The following is a 21,611-nucleotide window of genomic DNA, read 5'->3' on the forward strand; positions in this document are numbered from 1 at the left end:
ATTGCATAACTTTTTAAATAATATAACAATAAACTATTTATATATATTAACCAAAACCACAAGATGTCAGTGGAGCACCTGTTATCCTTGCCTCCTCTCTCCCTCTCCCGTTTCTCTCTCGTTCTCCCTCTCCCCCTGTCTCTCTATCTCTGTGTCAATCTGCTGACCTATTGAACTTGAGGTAATTATGACTCCTATAACTGGTATGGCAAATTTTTATTGTGTGAGCATTTTGTGCATGAAAACTGATAGAAACATATTTAAGCTAGGATTTAATCAATTGTTGATGTTTTATCAGTACTAACACTAAAATACAACACTCATTTGATGTAAGTAATGAAGAATGAATATAGACTAACATGTTGTAACACATTTTATGAATGTCTTAATTAACTATTTACAATCTATTATTTGTAAACATTTATAAACTTTTATATGCAGAAACAGCATTACAATTCATAAGCATTTATAACATGTATGATCATTTAGGCCTATAAAGTTTTGTAAGCATTTGTAATGGTTTATTCATGAGAGTTATTTTAAAGGGGCAATCTGTAGTTGCTACAGTACATCAATTTTTGGAATCCTAAATTAATTATATATACCCATTGACTCTTGAAGAATAATACTTATAAATGCCTCATGAGCTTAGTTCATGTGTCATTCCCCATCAGAACCCAAAATATAAGCTTGTTTTACTCCAATGTTTGTAAACAAAGTACATTTAAATACATGCTATAAAGCTTAAGGAGTTACAGAATATAGGATTGTTAGTATTTCTCACACAAAAATCAGCATGCATGTGTTGACCAGGGTAGTTGAGTATTCATGATGAAAAAGTTATGTTTTGTTGTATCTTGTGACACCATAGGTTGGTGCTGCATCTTGTGACATCTCCGATGCAGTGAGAGCAAGACAGTGGAGGACTAGCATGGATATGATGCCCTCTACTGCCCCACCATAGCTCACACAACTGCAGGTAAGGAAGAAATAAGAAACTGGATAAGAAACCTGTTTGCTGGATGATGTAAAAATGAATCAATACATCGATCATCAGTGTAGTACACTTATCTTTACCTTTCACTTACAACAGCTTCGATGTGATTTATTGACAAGTGCCTTGGTTTTATTGTCAATTACAGTGTAGAATTCAGTCTGGGTACCTGAACAATTGAGACATCTGATGGAAAAAGGATATTGGGTGAGTGATGTAAGTACTGTTTAGATCATGGTGCTTTATGAGGTGAAAAGGAAATGGTTGTGTGATTGCATTGTTGAAGCTTACAGGATCATAACTCTGTGTAAGCAATGCGTGACAAAATCTTCTATATAGAAACTGATAAACCATAGGGTGCATGATTCCCCTGTCTCTACGTCTTGGTGTCTGTCTTGGTCTCTGCCTCTACTTCTTGGTTGCTGTGAGGCCCATTTGCAAAATCGTCCCTCTTACTTTTAAGGTGACACTTTTCACTGGATATCAAATTTAACCGACTGTGTCTTTAACGGACAGATTCCCTTACAGTTTCACATTAAGCAAACGTTGCATTCCAAGTTTGCATGTCACTAATACAGAGGAGCCCTTCTCCCCAAAATAGAGGACGCCTGCAATATCTTATAAGAGCTGCAGAAATATTTGCCACCACATATTCCAATACATTTGTCTAGGAGGGACCATTACATTTTGGCAGATCATTTTGCCAGACTTTATGCCTTTAGTTACATGGCCGGGGAATATAGGACTAGGCCTACACGGTTAGCAAGCTAATTCTGGCACCAAATTACCTACAGTAAATAAACAGTATAGATGTGGTCAAAGTATGGATCATACCCCCTACCTATCCTACCATAAGATCCTGAAGCACCGCCGCAATACATCATATTTTACCGCGAAGGGTGTCAGCGACTCTAAATAGTAAGATCCACTATTTCCAACACGTATAACATCTGGCCCTGTAGTGTAGGCCAACTATGACCACATTATTTAGCATTAATTGATTAATACTCAATCACAACAAGAAAGCTATAGAGGGATATATATATATAGAGAGAGAGGGATGAAATTGTGACAAGCAGTTGCATGTTGTTTTTTATTGTTTACGTTACAGAGCAAGACGTGAAAATATTATTGATACTGTAGTTATCTGGTTGGTCAGTGTGGAGCCTATTTTAAGCTTGGGGCTCAGACTGACCCTCATGACATGTGTTACCTCTCATGATGTAGAATAATGCAAGAGCCAATGTTCGCTTGCGGATGGCAGGATATGATGATATTACAGGCATGACAGGGCAGTATATCAGGCTGACAGGGGGCCGGCAGCATCATTTTCTATTACCATAAAGACCGTAGGAAAAATTACCACGTAGAGGGAGGGATAAACAACTGGCATCCACTATTAGCATTTAATACTGTGTACTGCCTCGTTCATCTGCCAGTGGCTTGCCATCCTCTCACAGCTGCTCTTCATTTCTCATCATTGTTTCTCTCATAGGTGAGGATTATAGTGGGATCTGATAGTGCTCCAGCATCCATAATGTGCTCCTGTCTCTTGACTGTTTTGAACTGTGTCTAGTATTGCAGTTGTGTATTAACTGTTGGTTTCTGCATATTGTGAGGTATTAAGATCTCAGTTGAAGTGTGGTGCTTTATGGCTCAGTTGGTAGAGCACAGCGCTTGCAATGATAGGCTTGTGGGTTAAATTCCAAGGGCCAGCCACGCAAAAAATCTATGCATGCATGACAGCTAAGTTGCTTTTGGTTAAAAGCGTCTGTTAAATGGCATACAGTATAATTGTGGAAGTAAATATAGATCTGTATCCACACCTTAGTTAGTTTTGTATGTAAAATATGTTAATTCATTATGTGCACATGATTGACAGATATTAAGGAATTTAAATGCTTAATTGCTTTTATTTCATTGCTGGATTGTTTTGCGTCACCAAATGTGAATCTAGCTATTCAGGAAGTATAGCTAGCTCAATAGTTTGAGCCGTCTTGGTCACTAAGAATAGTTTACTTCGTAGGCAGATTGCATGCATGAGGATGCTCAAGGGAACCTTGTTACCTGGATGTTTTACTTCCGCTATGTCTGTGTAATCTCATGCAAAAATGTATTTTCCTGAATAGATTGTCTCTAGATGTCGGGAATGCATAGGAATGAAATATAAACAATGATCAGAATATGAAACCTTGTATCATGAGTTAATACAACAAGTTGCATTTTGTTTGAGTAAGATTGTAGCATTCTTTAAAAAAATAACTGATATTTAACTTTTTTGAACTATTCGCATATTTTCGACTTCTTTAGAGTGTTGTCATTTCTCCAAACTGTATGTAAATTGTATTTTCGAAACAGTCAGGAGGAAACAACAACAATTTAGGGAAGTTGAAAGAAAAGCAAATAAAAATATATACACTATAAGTAAAACGTTTTAGAACACCTACACACCTACTCAAAAAGTGCTAAACAAATCAAAATATATTTTATATTTGAGATTCTTCAAATAGTCACCCTTTGCGTTAATGACAGCTTTGCACAATCTTGGCATTCTCTTAACCAGCTTCACCTCGAATGCTTTTCCAACAGTCTTGAAGGAGTTCCCACATATGCTGAGCACTTGTTGGCTGCTTTTCCTTCACTCTGCAGTCGAACTCATCCCAAACCATCCAAACTTGGTTGAGGTCGGGGGATTGTGGAGGCTAGGTCATCTTATATGGGGCAGCAGGTAGGCTAGTGGTTAGAGTGTTGCACTAGTAACCGAAAGGTTGCAAGATCGAATCCCCGAGCTGACAAGGTAAACATCTGTCGTTCTGCCCCTGAACAAGGCAGTTAATCCACTGTTTCTAGTCCGTCATTGAAAAGAAGAATTTGTTCTTAACTGACTTGCCTAGTTAAATAAAGGTTAAAAATATATATAAAAATACAGCACTCCATGACTCTCCTTGGTAAAATAGCCCTTACACAACATGGAGGTGTGTAGGGTCATTGTCCTGTTAAAAAACAAATGATAGTCCCACTAAGCCAAAACCAGATGGGGTGGCGTATCGCTTCAGAATGCTGTGGTTGCCATGCTGGTTAAATGTGCCTTGAATTCTAAATAAATCACAGACAGTGTCACCAGCAAAGCACCATAACACCACCTCCTCCATGCTTCACGGTGGTAAATACACATGTGGAGATCATCCATTCACCCACACCACATCTCACAAAGACTTCTTCTTTAGTAGTGGTTTCTTTGCAGCAATTTGACCATGAAGGCCTGATTCACACAGTCTCCTCTGAACAGTTGATGATGAGATGTGTCTGTTACTTGAACTCTGTTAAGCATTTATTTGGGCTGCAATTTCTGAGTCTGGTAACTCTAATGAACATCTCCTCTGCAGCAGAGATAACCTTCCTCTGTCGGTCCTCATGAGAGCCAGTTTCATCATAGCACTTGATGGTTTTTGCGACTGCACTATAAGAAAGTTCTTGAAATCTTCTGTATTGACTGACTTTTATTTCTTAAAGTAATGGTGGAAGGTCATTTCTCTTTGCTTATTTTAATTGTTCTTGCCATATATGGACTTGGTCTTTTACCAAATAGGGCTATCTTCTGTATACAACCCCTACCTTGTCACAACACAACTGATTGGCTCAAACGTAATAAGAAGGAAAGAAATTTCACAAATTTCACAAACAGGCACACCTGTTCATTGAAATGCATTCCAGGTGACTACCTCATGAAGCTGTTTGAGAGAATGCCAAGATTGTGCAAAGCTGTCATCAAGCCAAAGGGTGGCTATTTGAAGAATCTGAAATATAAAATATATTTTGATTTGTATAACACATTTTTGGTTACTATGTGATTCAATATGTGATATTTCAAAGTTTGATGTCTTCACTTTTACTCTACAATGTAGAAAATAGTAAACATAGGTGTTCTAAAACTTCTGACCGATAGTGTATGTATATTTATAAACTCAGCAAAAAAAGGAACGTCCTCTCACTGTCATCTGCGTTTATTGTCAGCAAACTTAACATGTGTAAATATTTGTATGAACATAACAAGATTCAACAACTGAGACATAAACTGAACAAGTTCCATAGACATGTGACCAACAGCAGATTAATAATGTGTCCCTGAACAAAGGGGGGTCAAAATCAAAAGTAACAGTCAGTATCTGGTGTGGCCACCAGCTGCATTATTAAGTACTGCAGTGCATCTCCTCCTCATGGACTGCACCAGATTTGCCAGTTCTTGCTGTGAGATGTTACCCCACTCTTCCACCAAGGCACCTGCAAGTTCCCAGACATTTCTGGGGGGGAATGGCCCTAGCCCTCACCCTCCGGTCCAACAGGTCCCAGACGTGCTCAATGGGATTGAGATCCGGGCTCTTCGCTGGCCATGGCAGAACACTGACATCCCCCTCTTGCAGGAAATCACGTACAGAATGAGCAGTATGGCTGGTGGCATTGTCATGCTGGAGGGTCATGTCAGGATGAGCCTGCAGGAAGAGTACCACATGAGGGAGAAGGATGTCTTTCCTGTAACGCACAGCGTTGAGATTGCCTGCAATGACAACAAGCTCAGTCCGATGATGCTGTGACATACCGCCCCAGACCATGATGGACCCTTCACCTCCAAATCGATCCCGCTCCAGAGTACAGGCCTTGGTGTAACGCTCATTCCTTCGACGATAAATGCGAATCCGACCATCTCCCCTGGTGAGACAAAACCGCGACTCGTCAGTGAAGAGCACTTTTTGCCAGTCCAGTCAGGTTCAGCGACGGTGGGTTTGTGCCCATAGGCGACGTTGTTGCTGGTGATGTCTGGTGAGGACATGCCTTACAACAGGCCTAAAGCCCTCAGTCCAGCCTCTCTCAGCCTATTGCGGACAGTCTGAGCACTGATGGAGGGATTGTGCGATCCTGGTATAACTCGGGCAGTTGTTGTTGCCATCCTGTACCTGTCCTGCAGGTGTGATGTTCGGATGTACCGATCCTGTACAGGTGTTGTTACACGTGGTCTGCCACTGCGAGGACGATCAGCTGTCCGTCCTGTCTCCCTGTAGCGCTGTCTTAGGCGTCTCACAGTACGGACATTGCAATTTTTCCCCCTGGCCACATCTGCAGTCCTCATGCCTCCTTGCAGCATGCAAGCATACCTCGACACCGGTGCCCCCTGTACAGTATATGACCCCGCTATTGTTATTTACAGCTGCTCCTTAATTATACGTTTTTCTTATCTCTTACTTTTTTTTAGCTATTTTCTTAAAACTGCTTTGTTGGTTAAGGGCTTGTAAGTAAGCATTTCACTGTGAGGTCTACAACTGTTGTGTTCGGTGCATGTGACAAATAACATTTGATTTGATTGTCAGATCTCTATCATGTCACAATTTGTCTACATCTTCATCTCACAGGAAAAAGATGACATCGAGTCGCAGTGGTCATCTGATGGTAAATATACTGATCTAATCCAATTTTCCCCTCCAATATGGAAAGCTGTTTTGTTCTTGCTCTCTTATTATATAACTTTTATCTATACAGGTAATTCAATTATTTAAAACAAATATGAATGTCAAAAGGCGAGCACAGCAGCAATATAAAATACAAATATCTTTCCTTATTTAATCAAATAACCACAGAGTAACTATGTTTACAAATGGTAGCACAAGATGGTATCAAGAGAAATACAAACTCTGCACCAAGCCACCTTGTTTCCATTGGTGAGTCCCACATGTTTTTGCCTAGTCTTGGTCTGTGTTAGCTGCTCTAACACCCGTTCTCCCCCTGTTCTCTAGAGCTTGATGCTTTCGATTGCCCATAACCTGCCGGAGGAAGAAGCAGTAAAGGAACAGGCAGCGTATATGGAAGATAACTGCTCTGCTCTGATATGCTTGGGGGTCTTCCTGAGCTGCAGGTATCTTACCACTCTGACCAGTTTATTCTCATTTGATCTGCTTTGAATACCTGACATATGAAATCATCCATACAGCCATACAATGGGTACCACAAAATCCTTACTTAATTATCTTCCGTGCTACATATTGATTTTGCAGTATGTGTTAAAGCTTCTTTTGGATGGATTTGATTTGCATAGAAATGAAATGAATTGAATGAAATGTATCTATCTTAAACTTCCTCCTTAGAATCTGTGCAAAAGCTGAACCCGACCATTGAGAGACACCATCAACGAGTTTGATGAGGACAATATATATATTTAACATTTATTTAACCAGGCAAGTCAGTTAAGAACACATTTTTATTTACAATGACGGCCTACCATGAGGCAAAAGGCCTCCTGCAAGGACAGGGGCTCGGATTAAAAAGAAAAATGTAGTACAAAACATACATGACAAGAGAGACACCACAACACTACATAAAAGGAGACCTAATACAGCAACACAGCATGGCAGCAACGCATGACAACACAGCATGGTAACAACACAACATGACAACAACACGGTAGCAACACAACATGACAGCAGTGCAACATGGTAGCAGCACAAACTGGTACAAACATTATTGGGCAGACAATAGCACAAAGGGCAAAAAGGTAGAGACAACAATACATAACGCGAAGCAGCCACAAGTGTCAGTAAGACTGTCCAGTTTTAGGTTTTTTTGCAGCTCACTCCAGTCGCTAGCTGCAGTGTTACTGAAAAAAGGAGTGACGCAGGGATGTGTGTGCTTTGGGGACCTTTAACAGAATGTGACTGGCAGAACGGGTGTTGTATGTGCAGGATGAGGGCTGCATTAGGTATATCAGATAGGGGGGAGTGAGACCTAAGAGGGTTTTATAAATAAGCATCAACCAGTGGGTCTTGCGTTGGTTATACAGAGATGACCAGTTTACAGAGGAGTATACTTTAGAGTGCTGTGATGTGTCCTATAAGGAGCATTGGTGGAAAATCTGATGGGGAATGGTAAAGAACATCTATCTGCTCGAAAACACCCTTACCTGCCGATCTATAAATTGCATCTAGGTAATCTAGCATTGGTAGGATGGTCATCTGAATCAGGGTTCATTTGGCAGCTGGGTTGAAAGAGGAGTGATTACGATAGAGGAAACCAAGTCTAGATTGAACCTTAGCCGGCAGATTGGATATTTGTTGAGAGCAGGACAGTGTACTGTCTAGCCACACTCCCAAGTACTTGTATGAGGTGACAACCTCAAGATCTAAACCCTCAGAGTGAGTAATCACAACGGTAGGTAGAGGGGAATTCTTCTTTTCTGAACCACATGACCTTTGTTTTGTAGGTGTTCAAAACAATGTTAAGGACAGAGAAATCTTGTTGGACACTAAGAAAGCTTTGTTGTAGAACGTTTAACACAAAATCCGGGGAGGGGCCAGCTGAGTATAAGACTTTATCATCTGCATATAAATGGAAAGGAGAGCTTCCTAACACCCAGATGTTTTCTTGGGGTCAAGATTAAGGAGAGCCTTTAGCACCTCGGACTCAGTGACCGACTGCAGCCAGAAACTGTGTACCAGGGCAGGGTAAAAAGAGGGAGGAGCTTTGGGGCTAGTCGCATTAGAAGGGCTGAGAGATGAGGAAATGTTGGACGGGCAAGGAGGCATGGCTGAGTCAAATAGGAATCCTGACTTAATGAAGTGGTGATTAAAGAGGTCAGGCATGCAGTCCTTGTCAGTAACAACCACAACCACACAGGGACATGGGCAGCTGTGAGGAGGAGGGTGTTTTTTTCAGGTTTTTCACCGTTTTCCAGAACTTCTCGGGATTAGACCCACAGGGAGAGAACTGCTCCTTGAAGTAACTAACTTTGGCCTTCCAAATAGTCTGAGTGCAATCATTTGCCTGAACGACAGCCAGTCAGCCTGACTATTTGTGTGCCGAGCCTTTCGTCAAATGGTGTTCTTGAGATGGAGGAACTCTGCCAGATCACAGTCGAACCAGGGGCTGAACCTTTTTTTAATTCTAATTTTCTTTATGGGGCGCGTCCTAGCTTCTAGGCCTGAGTAACAGGCAGTTTACTTTGGGCACGTCATTCATCCGAACTTCCAAACACTTCCCCCTAGCCCTAAGAGGTTTAACAAATATCAAAAAAGAAGGTCCAAGCGTCTTCGACAGAGGGGATCAAGCTGATTCTATACCAATTTACAGAGGCCAGGTCATGAAGGAAGGCTTGCTCATTAAAGTTTTTTAGCAATGACAAATCAGGACAGGTTTTTTAACCAAGAAACCATTACGAACATAGGCTGTAAAACAGTGGTCACTACGGTCATTGCAGAAAACACCAAACTAATATCAGGATTATTTGTGAGGATAACATCAAGAAGAGTAGCCTTTTCCGGGTGTTTGGTGTCATACCTTGCGGAATTGGTAATACTCTGAGAAAGATTTAGGGAGTCCCATTGCTTTAGGACTTGTTCAGTTGGTTTAACCATGTACCATTTTAGGTCACCTAGCAGGACAAACTCAGACTTAGTGTAAGAGGCCAAGAGAGAGCTTAGGGCAGGTAGGGTATAGGCCGGTGCTGATGGTGGACGATAACATCCAGCAACAGTCAACAAAGAGCTATTTGAATGCTTAATTCTTAATACTTAAAACCAGCAAATTGTTTGGGTGACAGACTTGGTGACAGAGCACTCAATGTGTTCCTTGGTAAAGATTGCCACTTCACCACCTGTGGAAGATCTGTCGAAAAAGGTTATTACCAAAAAGGTTAATATCAGTGCTCAAAACACTCTTTCTTAACCACGTCTCAGTAATGACCAACACATCTGGATTGTAGCTGTGAACCKTAAGACAGATATGACACAGAGGMAAAAGTGAATAAGGCAGACATAGAGGTACAGTAGATTGTATTCCATATTGTCCTCACCCTGGAAACAAATACTGCCGGTCTTTACAATATCTAAGATTTGACTGAGTTACAGTTCGTATAAAGAAATCAGTCAATTGAAATAAATTGGTGGGACAACTGATGAAAAYATAAGTTTTGCTCTGTGATGCTAACAAGCTACACAAGAGTCAGGTAAAGGGTTCTTCTACATAGAAGAGTGTAGGAAATCCCAAGACATAGTGTCTATAATACTGTAATAAGCTGGAATAGTTGCTATCACAAACTCCAAACAAGTGTCACTGACTAGTTGAATATTAATTTCCCACTGAGCAAACCATTTATGTACTTAAGCATTCATATAAAATCATTTKATCCGTTTTCTTCTTTGGCTGACCTTATTTTTTTTATTGACATTTGTCAACTGTCTATGTCAAATTGTTTTGTGTTCTAATTGTAGCCCTGGTTTTCCTGAAAAGAAAATGGTAAAACCCTTCATTGTGAGGCTAAACATAAGGGCTAGACATGCATATAAAAGGCAACTAAATGAAATGGCCATTGTTGCTGGCGTCTCAGGATTGATAGGGTTGCACCGACGTCACTCGGTTGTGTCACGCCATTGTTAAGAATGTTTTCAAGACACTCTCAGCCATAGTGACTCCAGAAAAGGAGTGGTGCACAGTCATTCATAATAGGGGCCAATGATTGTTTTACAGCATAGTGGCCTGGAAATACGATGCCATTGTTAAAAAGCAGGCAAATCATTAGTAGGAAACAACTTTGTCATCATTATGATGTCATCAAATTTACTTTAGTAATAAAGTAATTATATATCAATTAAAATGCTATTAACAGCAGATTACATGCACCTACGTGTTAAAACAAACTTGCTTGCAACCGAAAACCCACAATGAAAAACCAGCAGATCAGTTGATCTCATGTGTCAAGCGAATGTGACACCAGACAGCTGCATCTAGGTTCTTTAATTAACTCAATCAAGATTGGCATGATATAGTAGTTAAACATTTTAGATGTTAATTAATATTAAAACATATTATTTATATTTAATTAAACATTTAATTAATAAACAATTTATAATAATATAAATAAATAAACCAATCCCCCCACGCTGTCTCAGCGCGCCCATTCTCTCTCTCCCTCCTCTTCTCCCCCTCTCCACCTCTCTCTCTCTCTCTCTCTCTCTCTCTCTCTCTCTCTCTCTCTCTCTCTCTCTCTCTCTCTCTCTCTCTCTCAATCTCTCGCTCTTTCTCCCCACCTCCGATCCCATCTCACCTTTGAGCAACAGAGGGCTGTTTGCTTGCCCACTTTTTTCTCAGGAATTTGTCATTATTTGTAGATATTTGATTTGCAGGCATTGCAATGAATATTAAGTTAGTGCACTGCAATGAGGAACTCTAGCCCTGCAAAACAGTGGCAGGGTGTTCACTTTGTTATCGTTTGAACTGCAGATTGCCCCTTCAACAATTGATTTCTGATTTTTATCATCATTCAACCAAAATAGTTCCAAGAATATATCAATGTTGTCCCTTGCTTAACCGGGTTTATCTATCCATGTTGTCCCTTGCTTAACTGGGATGGCTTTGTCTATCCCTTCCAACACTGTAGGAATGGAAGCCAAGTGGCAGCTCAGGTTTTGGGAGACATTTTGCATGAAGGGAAATTTATGATATGAGTTGGAGGAAAGGGTTGGTGGTATTTCAGGAGCTCGCAGTTCCATTGGCCTAAGTTGTGTCCACCACCATAAGAAGGTTCTGGATTTCTGCTGATTCATCACTAGTCTACATATAAACCCTGTTTAATTTGTTCTTGGCCTGTGACTTGCCAGTGTCTCCCCTTCTTCACCAGAGTGTGTCCTGTCCTCCTCTTCTCATAGGTGAGAACATCTATTTTCCTCCTCTGATCTTTATTACACGGAAAATAAAGTCTGAACGTGTCTTATTGATAAATAATGAAATACAAAGTCACACGGTGGGTCGTAGTTTTACCTAATTAATTAAGACTTACACAGTGGGTGCACATGTAGACTGTGATGAGAAGGTGGTTTCATGGCTGAATTTACAGATAGCATCTGGAAATGATCACACTAAGTGACGTCTGTCACAAGATCACTACRTTTTACCTGTCAGTACAGGTGAATACATTGAGGTAAATATATCATGCTTTCCTCCTGACAGCCAGTGGATACTATGAGAGACAAATTAGCCTGTCTAGACAGAATGATGAGGCCCATGGGGGGAAGGCTCCTGCTCACAGGCTTTACTCTAGCGTGGAAGGTGGTTGAAGACGTTGACTTAGCTATCCACATACCAAAGAGTTGAGTTTCTGTTTGCTTTTGGTGGGATTTAACACTTCTCTCTTTGAGTGATTTATGTTGCTCCAATATTCAATGTGAATAACTGTTATGGGTAACAATATGGGATTTGTGATACTTATATTATAACTAGTGTGCGAGGTAACTAGGTTACAGCAGACAGTGTTTTCTGAATGGGGCTTTGGGGCCATTGGTTCGTGGCCAGATCCTCTTGGGTTACAGCTAAGAACTGGGTGTGGGCTAAAAACATTTGGTAGGTCACAACGCCAAGGGTCGTCGGGTTGATTGCCGCTGGGGCCACCTATACCAAAAGTGTATGCATGCATGACTGTAAGTTGTTTTGGATAAAAGCACCTGCTAAATGGAATATATTATTATTATATTAAAGTATAATTTTCTTGAAGTATGGAAGCTCTACAGTTATGACATGTCTATCTTGCGTTAGAAAGTAACAGCTTAAAGCAACTTTTGCTCGCCGTGTATGATCCTAGTTGACAGATTGGAAAAGGATGTGTTTGCAAGAGTTTTTATTCACTATTTCTCTGTTTGCTGAAGTATAATAGTACCATTTATTTCATCAATTGATATGACTGAATGTGAACCAATTTGAACTGAATGTGTCATTGATTAAAAACTACAGAAAACAGCGAAGTTCTTAATAAATTAAGACAAACAAAAGTATATCCTATTCTTAACATTGATATTCATTGCTGCAGTGTGGTTAAATAACAGTGTCTTTTGAGTCATTCTGATGACCACACTGTATTTGATTGAAAGGACTTTTCAAAGAGATACTGGTAGGGTTCGCTGAGGACGCAGTTGCATTGATATAAGTGATACCCAAGATGTTCTCAGGGTAGAGCAGGACCATGACGCCTGCTGAGGTTTTGTCTATTAATGACATCAATAAAATAACAGCCCATGAATGTCATGGGTGACTCCAGTCTCCAGCTGTCCAAATGTAGCCTGATCATAATTGCTCCGAAAGGTCTTATCGGTAAAAAGGATCAGGTTTCCCCTCCCTTCCTTGAAGAGTCCAGATTGTTCCATTAGCAGCCAGTGTTCATTAATCAATCTTGAGCTGGATAAAATAGCCTTTGCTAACTTTAGGCAGATAGCACCCTGCAGTGCATGCTATTGCTAAAAACATTTATCTTGCCTGTTGCCTCTTTTTGTTACAGGGTCTGAAGCACACATTCCGCAATCATGTCTGAGTAAGTATCATTACCTTGTTGTTTGCTACAGTTTGGTGTTAGAAAGTAATGGCGTTTTTATACCAAAACAAACAGGCAGACAGGTAGACAGGCAGACAGAAAACAAACAGGCAGACAGGTAGACAGGCAGACAGAAAACAAACAGGCAGACGGGTAGACAGGCAGACAGAAAACAAACAGGCAGACAGGTAGACAGGCAGACAGAAAACAAACAGCAAACCCTAACCCTCAAATTGACCAATTGCTAGTATGTCTAAACCATACCCTAATATGGGCAAATATCCACATGTCTAATATGTGAAACGTAATATTTACTTAAGGCTAAATGTTTTAATTGCATAGCAATTGAGTAGAATACGTAATTCCACTAATGATACCACATTGCTCCTAAACTCCCTAGAAACTATTGGGTTTGCCTCTTTCTTTTTTCAATAACAATGTGAGAAAAGTAAAAGTAAATGAGATATTTAGGACCTTTCTATTCTATGCAGCATGCCATAGAATATCATTGCTACAACCCTTGGTCAGCGTATTGACCAGTTATGTCCCCTCAGCATATTAACTAGTCATGTATATAACAATACTATATGTCAAACTCCCCTTTCTTCATAGGAAAAGAATGACCTCGAGCCGTAAGCATCATCTGAAGGTAAACCAACACATTTCATTGTGACAACTTTCTACAGTGCCTTCAAACTATTCACACCACTTGACTTTTTCCACACTATGTTGTGTTACAGTCTGAATTTAAAATTGATTAAATTAATAGTTTTTGTCACTGGCCTACATGCAATACCCCATTATGTCAATGTGGAATTATGTTTTTTTACATTTTTACAAATTAATTAAACATGAAAAGCTGAAATGTCTTRAGTCATTAAGTATTCAACCCCTTTGGTATGAAAAGCTTAAATAAGTTCATGAGTAAAGATTTGCTTAACAAGTCGCCTAATAAGTTACATGGACTTTGTGTGCAATAATAGTGTTTAACGTTATTTTTTAATGACTACCTCATCGCTGTACCCCAGACATACAATTATCTGTAAGGTCCCTCAGTCGACAAGTGAATTTCAAACACAGATTCAAYCACAATGATCAGAGAGGTTTTCATCGTTAAATACTGGGGTGTTTTTCATGATAACAAAATAAACGGAATGGAGCTAAGCACAGGCAAATTTCTAGAGGAGAACCTGGTTCAGTCTGCTTWCCACCAAACACTGGGAGATGAATTCCGCTTTCAGCAGAACAATAACCTAAAACACAAGGCCAAATCTAAACTGGTGTTGGTTACCAAGAAGACAGTGAATGTTCCTGTGGCCGAGTTACAGTTTTGACTTAAATCTACTTGAATATCTATGGCAAGACCTGAAAATGGTTGTCTAGCAGTGATCAACAGCCAATGTGACAGAGCTTGAAGAATTTTGAAAATAATAATATGTAAATGTTGCACAATCCAGATGTGGAAAGCTCTTAGAGATGTACCCAGAAAGACTGACAGCTGTAATAGCKGCCAAATATGCTTCTGCAAAGTACTGACTCAGGGGTGTGAATACTCATGTAAATGAGATATTTCTGTATTTCATTTTCAATCCATTTGAAAACATTTCTAAAAACATGTTTTTAATTTGTCATTGTGGGGTATTATGTATAGATATATCAGGAACATTTTGAATTCAGGCTGTAACACAAACATTTTTGGAATAAGTCAAGGGGTAAAAATACTTTCTGAAGGCACTGTAAGTATTCTTATGGTGTGCTCGGCGAGTTTGGTGCCAAAATTGCATTTTGTCGATGGCGTTTGCTTAAAAGCAGTATTTGGCTCTAGGTATGAAAATATACATATGTATCTCTTTGTCCTCAATAATCTTTAAGCATCCGAAACAAGCTAGTGTGTCATAAATGTACACCAAACCAAGTACTAGACTGGGTTTGGCCTCACTATATGTCTTTGTCATCCAGAGCTTGATGCTCCAGATTGCAGCCAATTTGATTGAAGAGGAGAAAAAGGAGATGAAGCAGGAGAAAGCCAATTTCATGGCTAATATCCCCGCCCTGGATTTGTCTGGAGATCAAGCGGCGCTGATGGTACGATACTAGTCATTCATTCCTTTACAAGTTCCACAAAGCTACTCTAATCTATTCAATATATCACTATGTACACTGTGTGTAAAAAACATAGGGAACACCTGCTCTTTCCAAGACTGAACAGGTGAGTCCAGRTGAAAGCGATGATCCCTTATTGATTTCAATTGTTAAATCCACTTCAATCAGTGTAGATGAAGGGGAGGAGACAGGTTAAAGAAGGATTTTTAAGCCTTGAGACAATTGAGACATGGGTTGTGTATATGTGCCTTTTTAGAGGGTGAATGGGCAAGACAAAATATTTAAGTGCCTTTGAATGGGGTATGGTAGTTRGTGCCAGGCGCACYGGTTTGAGTGTTTTAAGAACTGCAACACTGCTGGGTTTTTCATGGTCAAAAGTTTCCCGTGTGTATCAAGAAGGGTCCTCCACACAAAGGACATCAAAACAAATCAAATCAAATGTTATTTGTTACATGCGCCGAATACAACAACCTTACCGTGAAATGCTTACAAGCCCTTAACCAACAATGCAGTTCAAGAAATAGAGTTAATAAAATATTTACTAAATAAACTTTTTTGAAACAAGTAACACAAGAAATGTACATAACAATAACGAGGCTATATACAGGGGGTATCGGTACCGAGTCAATGTGCGGGGTTAGAGGTTAGTCGAGGAAATTTGTAAAGTGACTATGCATAGATAATAAACAGCGTGTAGCAGCAATTGGGGGGGGGCAGTGTAAATAGTCCGGGTAGCCATTTGAGTAGTTGTTAAGCAGTCTTATGTCTTGGGGGTAGAAGCTGTTTTAAGGAGCCTTTTGGTTCAAGACTTGGCGCTCCATTACCGCTTGTCGTGCGATAGAAGAGAGAACAGTCTATGACTTAGGTGACTGGAGTCATTGACAATTTTTTAAGCCTTCCTCTAACACTGCCTAGTATATAGGTCCTGGATGGCAGGAAGCTTGGCCCCAGTGATGTACTGGGATGTAAGCACTACCCTCTGTAGAGCCTTACGGTTAGATGCCGAGCAGTTACCATGCCAGGTGGTGATGCAACTGGCCAGGATGCTCTCGATGGTGCAGCTGTAGAACTTTTTGAGGCCAAATCTTTTCAGTCTCCTGAGGGGGAAAAGGTATTGTCGTTTCCTCTTCACAACTGTCTTGGTGTCTTTGGCCCATGATAGTTTGCTGGTGATATGGACACCAAGGAACTTGAAACTCTCGACCTGCTCCACTTCAGTCCTGTCGATGTTAATGGGGGCCTGTTTGGCCGTCCTTTTCCTATAGTCCACGATCAGCTCCTTTGTCTTGCTCACATTGAGACAGAGGTTGTTGTCCTGGCACCACACTGCCAGATCTCTGACCTCCTCGCTTACCACTGTGGTGTTGTCACCAAACTTAATGATGGTGTTGGAGTTGTACTTGGCCATGCAGTTGTGGGTGAACAGGGAGTACAGGAGGAGACTAAGCACACACCCCTGAGGGGCCCCAGTGTTGAGGATCAGCTTGGCAGATGTGTTGTTGCCTACCCTTACCACCTGGGGGCAGGAAGTACAGAATCCAGTTGCAGAGGGAGTTGTTTAGTCCCATGGTCCTTAGCTTAGTGATGAGCTTTGTGGGCACTATGGTGTTGAACACGGTGCTGTAGTCAATTACCAGCATTCTCACATATGTGTTTCTTTTGTCCAGGTGGGAAAGGGCAGCGTAGAGTGTGATTGAGATTGTGTCATCTGTGGATCTGTTGGGGCTGTATGCGAATTGAAGTGGGTCTAGGGTTTCTGGAATGATGCTGTTGATGTGAGCCATGAACAGCCTCTCAAACACTTCATGGCTACCGACATGAGTGCTACGGTGCGGTAATCATTAAGGCAGGTTACCTTAGCTTTCTTTGGCACAGGGACTATTTTCTTGGCACTTTGCCCAGTCATATTTAAGGTTAGAACTACCTTTCTAGGCATGCTGATGCTTCTAGCTTGGAGTAAAAAATGTTGATAACATATCTACAGTATTTCACTTTTTAATGTGTATATTATTGCTTACTAGGTGTTGTCAAACAATTTTGCAACCATTCCCTCTTCTAATTAGGGCTGATTGGAAAAAGCTGTTCAAAGAGGACATTGTATTATCATTTATTTGTACTCCCTGACAAAGGCCATGCAGCCAAAACGTGTCAGATTTTTAAAACTTTGTTTCTATTGAACATGCCATACAAATGAAGGAATTTAAATTAATTATATGAAGAGTGCCTTGGTCCTCCTTTGTTTTTGATAACCAATTTACCCCTTTTACCAAAGAGCACCTTTTGTCTACCAAAATCTACTATTGTGTACCTTAGCAGCGCTTCCTTTCCTCCTCGTTTTTTTTCTACAGGGATAGTGTGGTGTTAATATGATGTTCTGTTTGAAACAAGTAGGTATTACAGACGCGACCAGGGAGAGGTTGAAAATGTCAGTGAAGGCACTTACCAGTTGGTCCGCACATGCTTTGAGTACATGTCCTGGTAATCCGTCTGGCCCCGCGGGTTTGTGAATGTTGACCTGTTTAAAGGTCGTGCTCACATCGGCTATGGAGAGCGTGATCACACAGTCGTCCGGAACAGCTGGTGCTATCATGCATGCCTCAGTGTTGCTTGCCTCGAAGCGAGCTTAAAGGGCTTTTAGCTCGTCTGGTAGGCTCGCGTCACTGGGCAGTTCGCTGCTGGGTTTCCCTTTGTAGTCCGTAATAGTTTTCAAGCCCTGCCACATCCGACGAGCATCAGAGCCGATGTAGTAGGATGATTCAAACTTAGTCCTGTATTGATGCTTTGCCTGTTTGATGGTTCGTCTGAGGGCATAGCGGGATTTCTTATAAGTGTCGGGATTAGTGTCACACTCCTTGAAAGTGGCAGCTCTAGCCTGTTAGCTCGGTGTGGATGTTTTCTGTAATCCATGGCTTCTGGTTGGGAAATGTAGGTGCGGTCACTGTGGGGATGACGTCGTCGATGCACTTATTGATGAATCCTGTGACTGAGGTGGTATACTCCTCAATGCCATTGGATGAATCCTGGAACATATTCCAGTCTGTGCTAGCAAAAAAGTATTGTAGCATCCGCATCATCTGACCACATCCGTATTGAGCGAGTCACTGGTTTTTGCTTGTAAGCAGGAATCACGAGGATATAATTATGGTCAATTTTCCAAAATTGGGGAAGCTTTGTATGCATCTCTGTGTGTGGAGTAAAAGTGGCCTAGAGTTTTTCCTSTGGTTGCACATGTGACATGCTTTTAGAAATACGGTAAAACAGATTTAAGTTTGCCAGCATTAAAGTCCCCGGCACTAGGTGCGCCACTTCTGGATGGGCATTTTATTGTTTGCTTATGGCCTTATACAGCTCGTTGAGTGCGGTCTTAGTGCCGGCATCGGTTTGAGGAGGTAAATAGACAGCTAAAAATAATATAGTTGAGAACTCTCTTGGTAGATAGTATGGTCTACAGTTTATCATGAGGTATTCTACCTTAGGCAAGCAATACCTTGGGACTTCTTTAACATTAGACATCGCGCACCAGCAATTATTGACAAATAGACACACAACTCCGCCCCTCGTCTTACCAGACGTAGCTGCTCTGTCCTGCCGAAACACAGAGAAGTCAGCCAGCTCTATATTATCCATGTCATCGTTCAGCCATGTCTTGGTGAAACATAAGATATTACAGTCTTAATTGTAGATTGTCCCATTTGTTTTCCAATGATTGCACGTTGGCCAATAATACAGAGTGTAGTGGTGGTTTACCTACTTGTCTGCAAATTCTTACAAGGCACCCTGTCCTCCTCACCCTTTTGATGACGGGGATTTGGGGGATTTGGGCCTTGTTTTGAAAAAGCAGTATATCCTTCGCGTCAGTCTCATTAAAGACAAAATCTTCATCCAGTTCGAGGTGACTAATCGCTGTTCTTCTGTCCAGAAGCTCTTTACGGTCATAAGAGACGGTAGTAGCTAAATGATGTACAAAATGAGTTACAAACAATGCGAAAAAACAAACACAGTTGGTTAGGAGCCCGTAATACGGCAACCATCCCCTCCGGCGCCCACTTGACACAACTGTGGGAAGCATTGGAGTCAACATGGGCCATCATCCATCTGGAACGCTTTCTACACGTTATGGAGTCCATGCCCCAACGAATTGAGGCTGTTCGGAATGCAAAAAAGGGGGTGCAACTCAATATTAGGAAGGTTCCTAATATTTTGTACACTCAGTGTAAGGCAAAGCCTTTATCAGCTCTCTCTCTAGATAGCTGTTGCCTGCAGAAAGTTGTTAATTCCACAGACTTTAGATGCTGGTGCCACGCTGGTGCTCTGGTGCCTTTTACAAATCATCTGTAATGTGTTTGTGTGCCAACAGGAAATGCTCAAAAAGTTGTCCCAGACCATCGACAAGGTTGATGAGGAAAGATATGACGCAGAATCAAAAGTGAAGAAGACAGAAAAAGAGGTACAGTACATTGCATTCCATATTGTCCTCATCCTGAAAACATATACCTCTGGAAATCTAATATTTCTCTTGACTTTCTCACTTCCCAGATTGAGGACTTGAAGTTGAAAGTGATTGAGGTTCAGGGCATCAAGAAGCCAGCTCTGAAGAAAGTGCGTATGTCTGCTGATGCTATGCTTGCAGCTCTGCTGGGCACCAAGCACAAAGCTTCCATGGACTTTAGATCGAACTTGAAAGAAGTGAAGAAGGAGGTCAAAGAGGAGGTGGGTATTTGTGTGGAATCTTACAGAGCAGTGAATCACAGCACTATAGGAGTTGGCAACATTTGTCCTACGTTTTCAGAGCTTAAATGAAAAATTATGAAAAATATGTCCTCATATTATGTCCTCAAACACTGAAAATGTCACATCATAAACTTTGTGTCATGCAGGAGGAAGTTGGTGACTGGCGTAAGAACATTGATGAACAGGCTGGCATGGATGGCAGGAAGAAGAAGTTTGAGTCCGCATAAATGATTGAATTAGTTTTGGTGTTCAAAACTACGGAGGCTACTGTAAACCCCCATTTATCTTTTTCATTATTTTGTGGTACTGTTAGAGTATAGCATCTGATAAGCACTTATACTAACTGTAAACTGTCATTGAATTGTAACATATTTTCCAAATGTATAGGCTTATTGGAAATATATTCAACTGCCAAACTGTAGTAATTAAATAAATGTCAGCAACATGGTAAAAATGATATACATTTCGTGGTCCTGTTTTGTGTTCAGTTTTGTTACCCCTTTCAGATTTGGTCCCTCAATGCTTTTGGATGTAAGATGTTCTGAAGTATGGTCGCAAAAAGTTGACTTGCTTCCCTTCTAATTTCGGGAATCTTCCAATCAGGATTTCTGGAAAACCTAGACATTTTGGGAAAGTTACCAGCATTTTGCAACCCTATTCTGGAGAAGCCTAGATCAGCTTGGGCTGATCCAAATCAAGGCTATCAAAATACTGTATAAACAAATCTGAATTATAAACCACAAGATGTCAGTATAGTAGAACATTCGTTTTCTTTCTGATGACCCTTCCTCTTTCTTTCATTCACTACCCCACTCTCTCCTCTTTCTCTGACTCTGATTCCTCTTTGACCAGCAAACAAGCATGTCATCTTTGACAAACATTCATCAAACACCCCCCCCCCCCACATAACCTTTCAAATTGAAAGTATGGCAATGGAAAAAGTGAGGAAGTTAATGAGTTTTTAACAAACAAAGGCAATCTGCACTTGTAACCAAGTGCAATGTGTAACCAAGCAGAATGAGTAGAGTAGCATTTCAGTTATGTGTTATTCATTATTTTGTTTATCTAAATGTGTTATATGTGGGCCTGCTTAAGCACTCGACTTATTAGATTGTGTTTTGTCTTTAAGACAATACATTTGTTTCAGATGTCAATACAATTTCTGAGTACTTCATTGTTTGGACAAAAGTACAACTTTTGAAAATGTATTAAGATTGTAAAGTACTTTGTTTTCTGGAATTGATAGTATGATTCACTTGTTGAATTACATTACAATGATTCACTTGTTGAATTACATTACTATGATTCACTKGTTGAATTACATTACTATGATTCAATTGTTGAATTAGATTCCAACTTCAATTCATAGAGATTTTAGAAATAAATGTTTTGTACAGTATTGATTACACATTTAGACATCCAAAAGGAACTGAAAGTCAATTTTTT

The 21,611-nt window shown here is 40.6% G+C and overlaps 1 protein-coding gene and 1 long non-coding RNA gene across 4 annotated transcripts; both read left to right on the plus strand.

Annotated features, from left to right (window-relative positions):
• The first annotated feature begins 891 nt into the window (after window positions 1-891).
• Window positions 892-6,867, plus strand: LOC139027558 (uncharacterized). 2 transcript variants are annotated; one of them, XR_011479673.1, is made up of 4 exons: window positions 892-979; window positions 1,143-1,210; window positions 6,400-6,436; window positions 6,781-6,867. It is a non-coding gene; the product is annotated as an uncharacterized lncRNA (long non-coding RNA). The 2 variants fall into 2 exon arrangements; XR_011479674.1 differs by having other exon boundaries at window positions 1,143-1,201.
• On the plus strand, window positions 6,863-20,622 carry LOC111962186 (troponin I, fast skeletal muscle-like). Of its 2 annotated transcripts, none has more exons than XM_023985068.2 (7): window positions 6,863-6,899; window positions 13,299-13,331; window positions 13,944-13,980; window positions 15,291-15,416; window positions 19,792-19,881; window positions 19,971-20,144; window positions 20,312-20,622. In XM_023985068.2, exons 2-7 carry the CDS (start codon window positions 13,324-13,326, stop codon window positions 20,390-20,392), a joined length of 516 nt encoding a protein of 171 aa, XP_023840836.1. In that variant the 5' UTR covers window positions 6,863-6,899; window positions 13,299-13,323; the 3' UTR covers window positions 20,393-20,622. The 2 variants fall into 2 exon arrangements, with proteins under 2 accessions (XP_023840836.1, XP_023840835.1); XM_023985067.2 differs by lacking the exon at window positions 6,863-6,899 and adding an exon at window positions 11,609-11,679.
• The last annotated feature ends 989 nt before the right edge of the window (window positions 20,623-21,611 follow it).

Source organism: Salvelinus sp. IW2-2015, linkage group LG4q.1:29 (assembly GCF_002910315.2).
Source record: "Salvelinus sp. IW2-2015 linkage group LG4q.1:29, ASM291031v2, whole genome shotgun sequence".
Lineage (NCBI taxonomy): Eukaryota > Metazoa > Chordata > Actinopteri > Salmoniformes > Salmonidae > Salvelinus > Salvelinus sp. IW2-2015.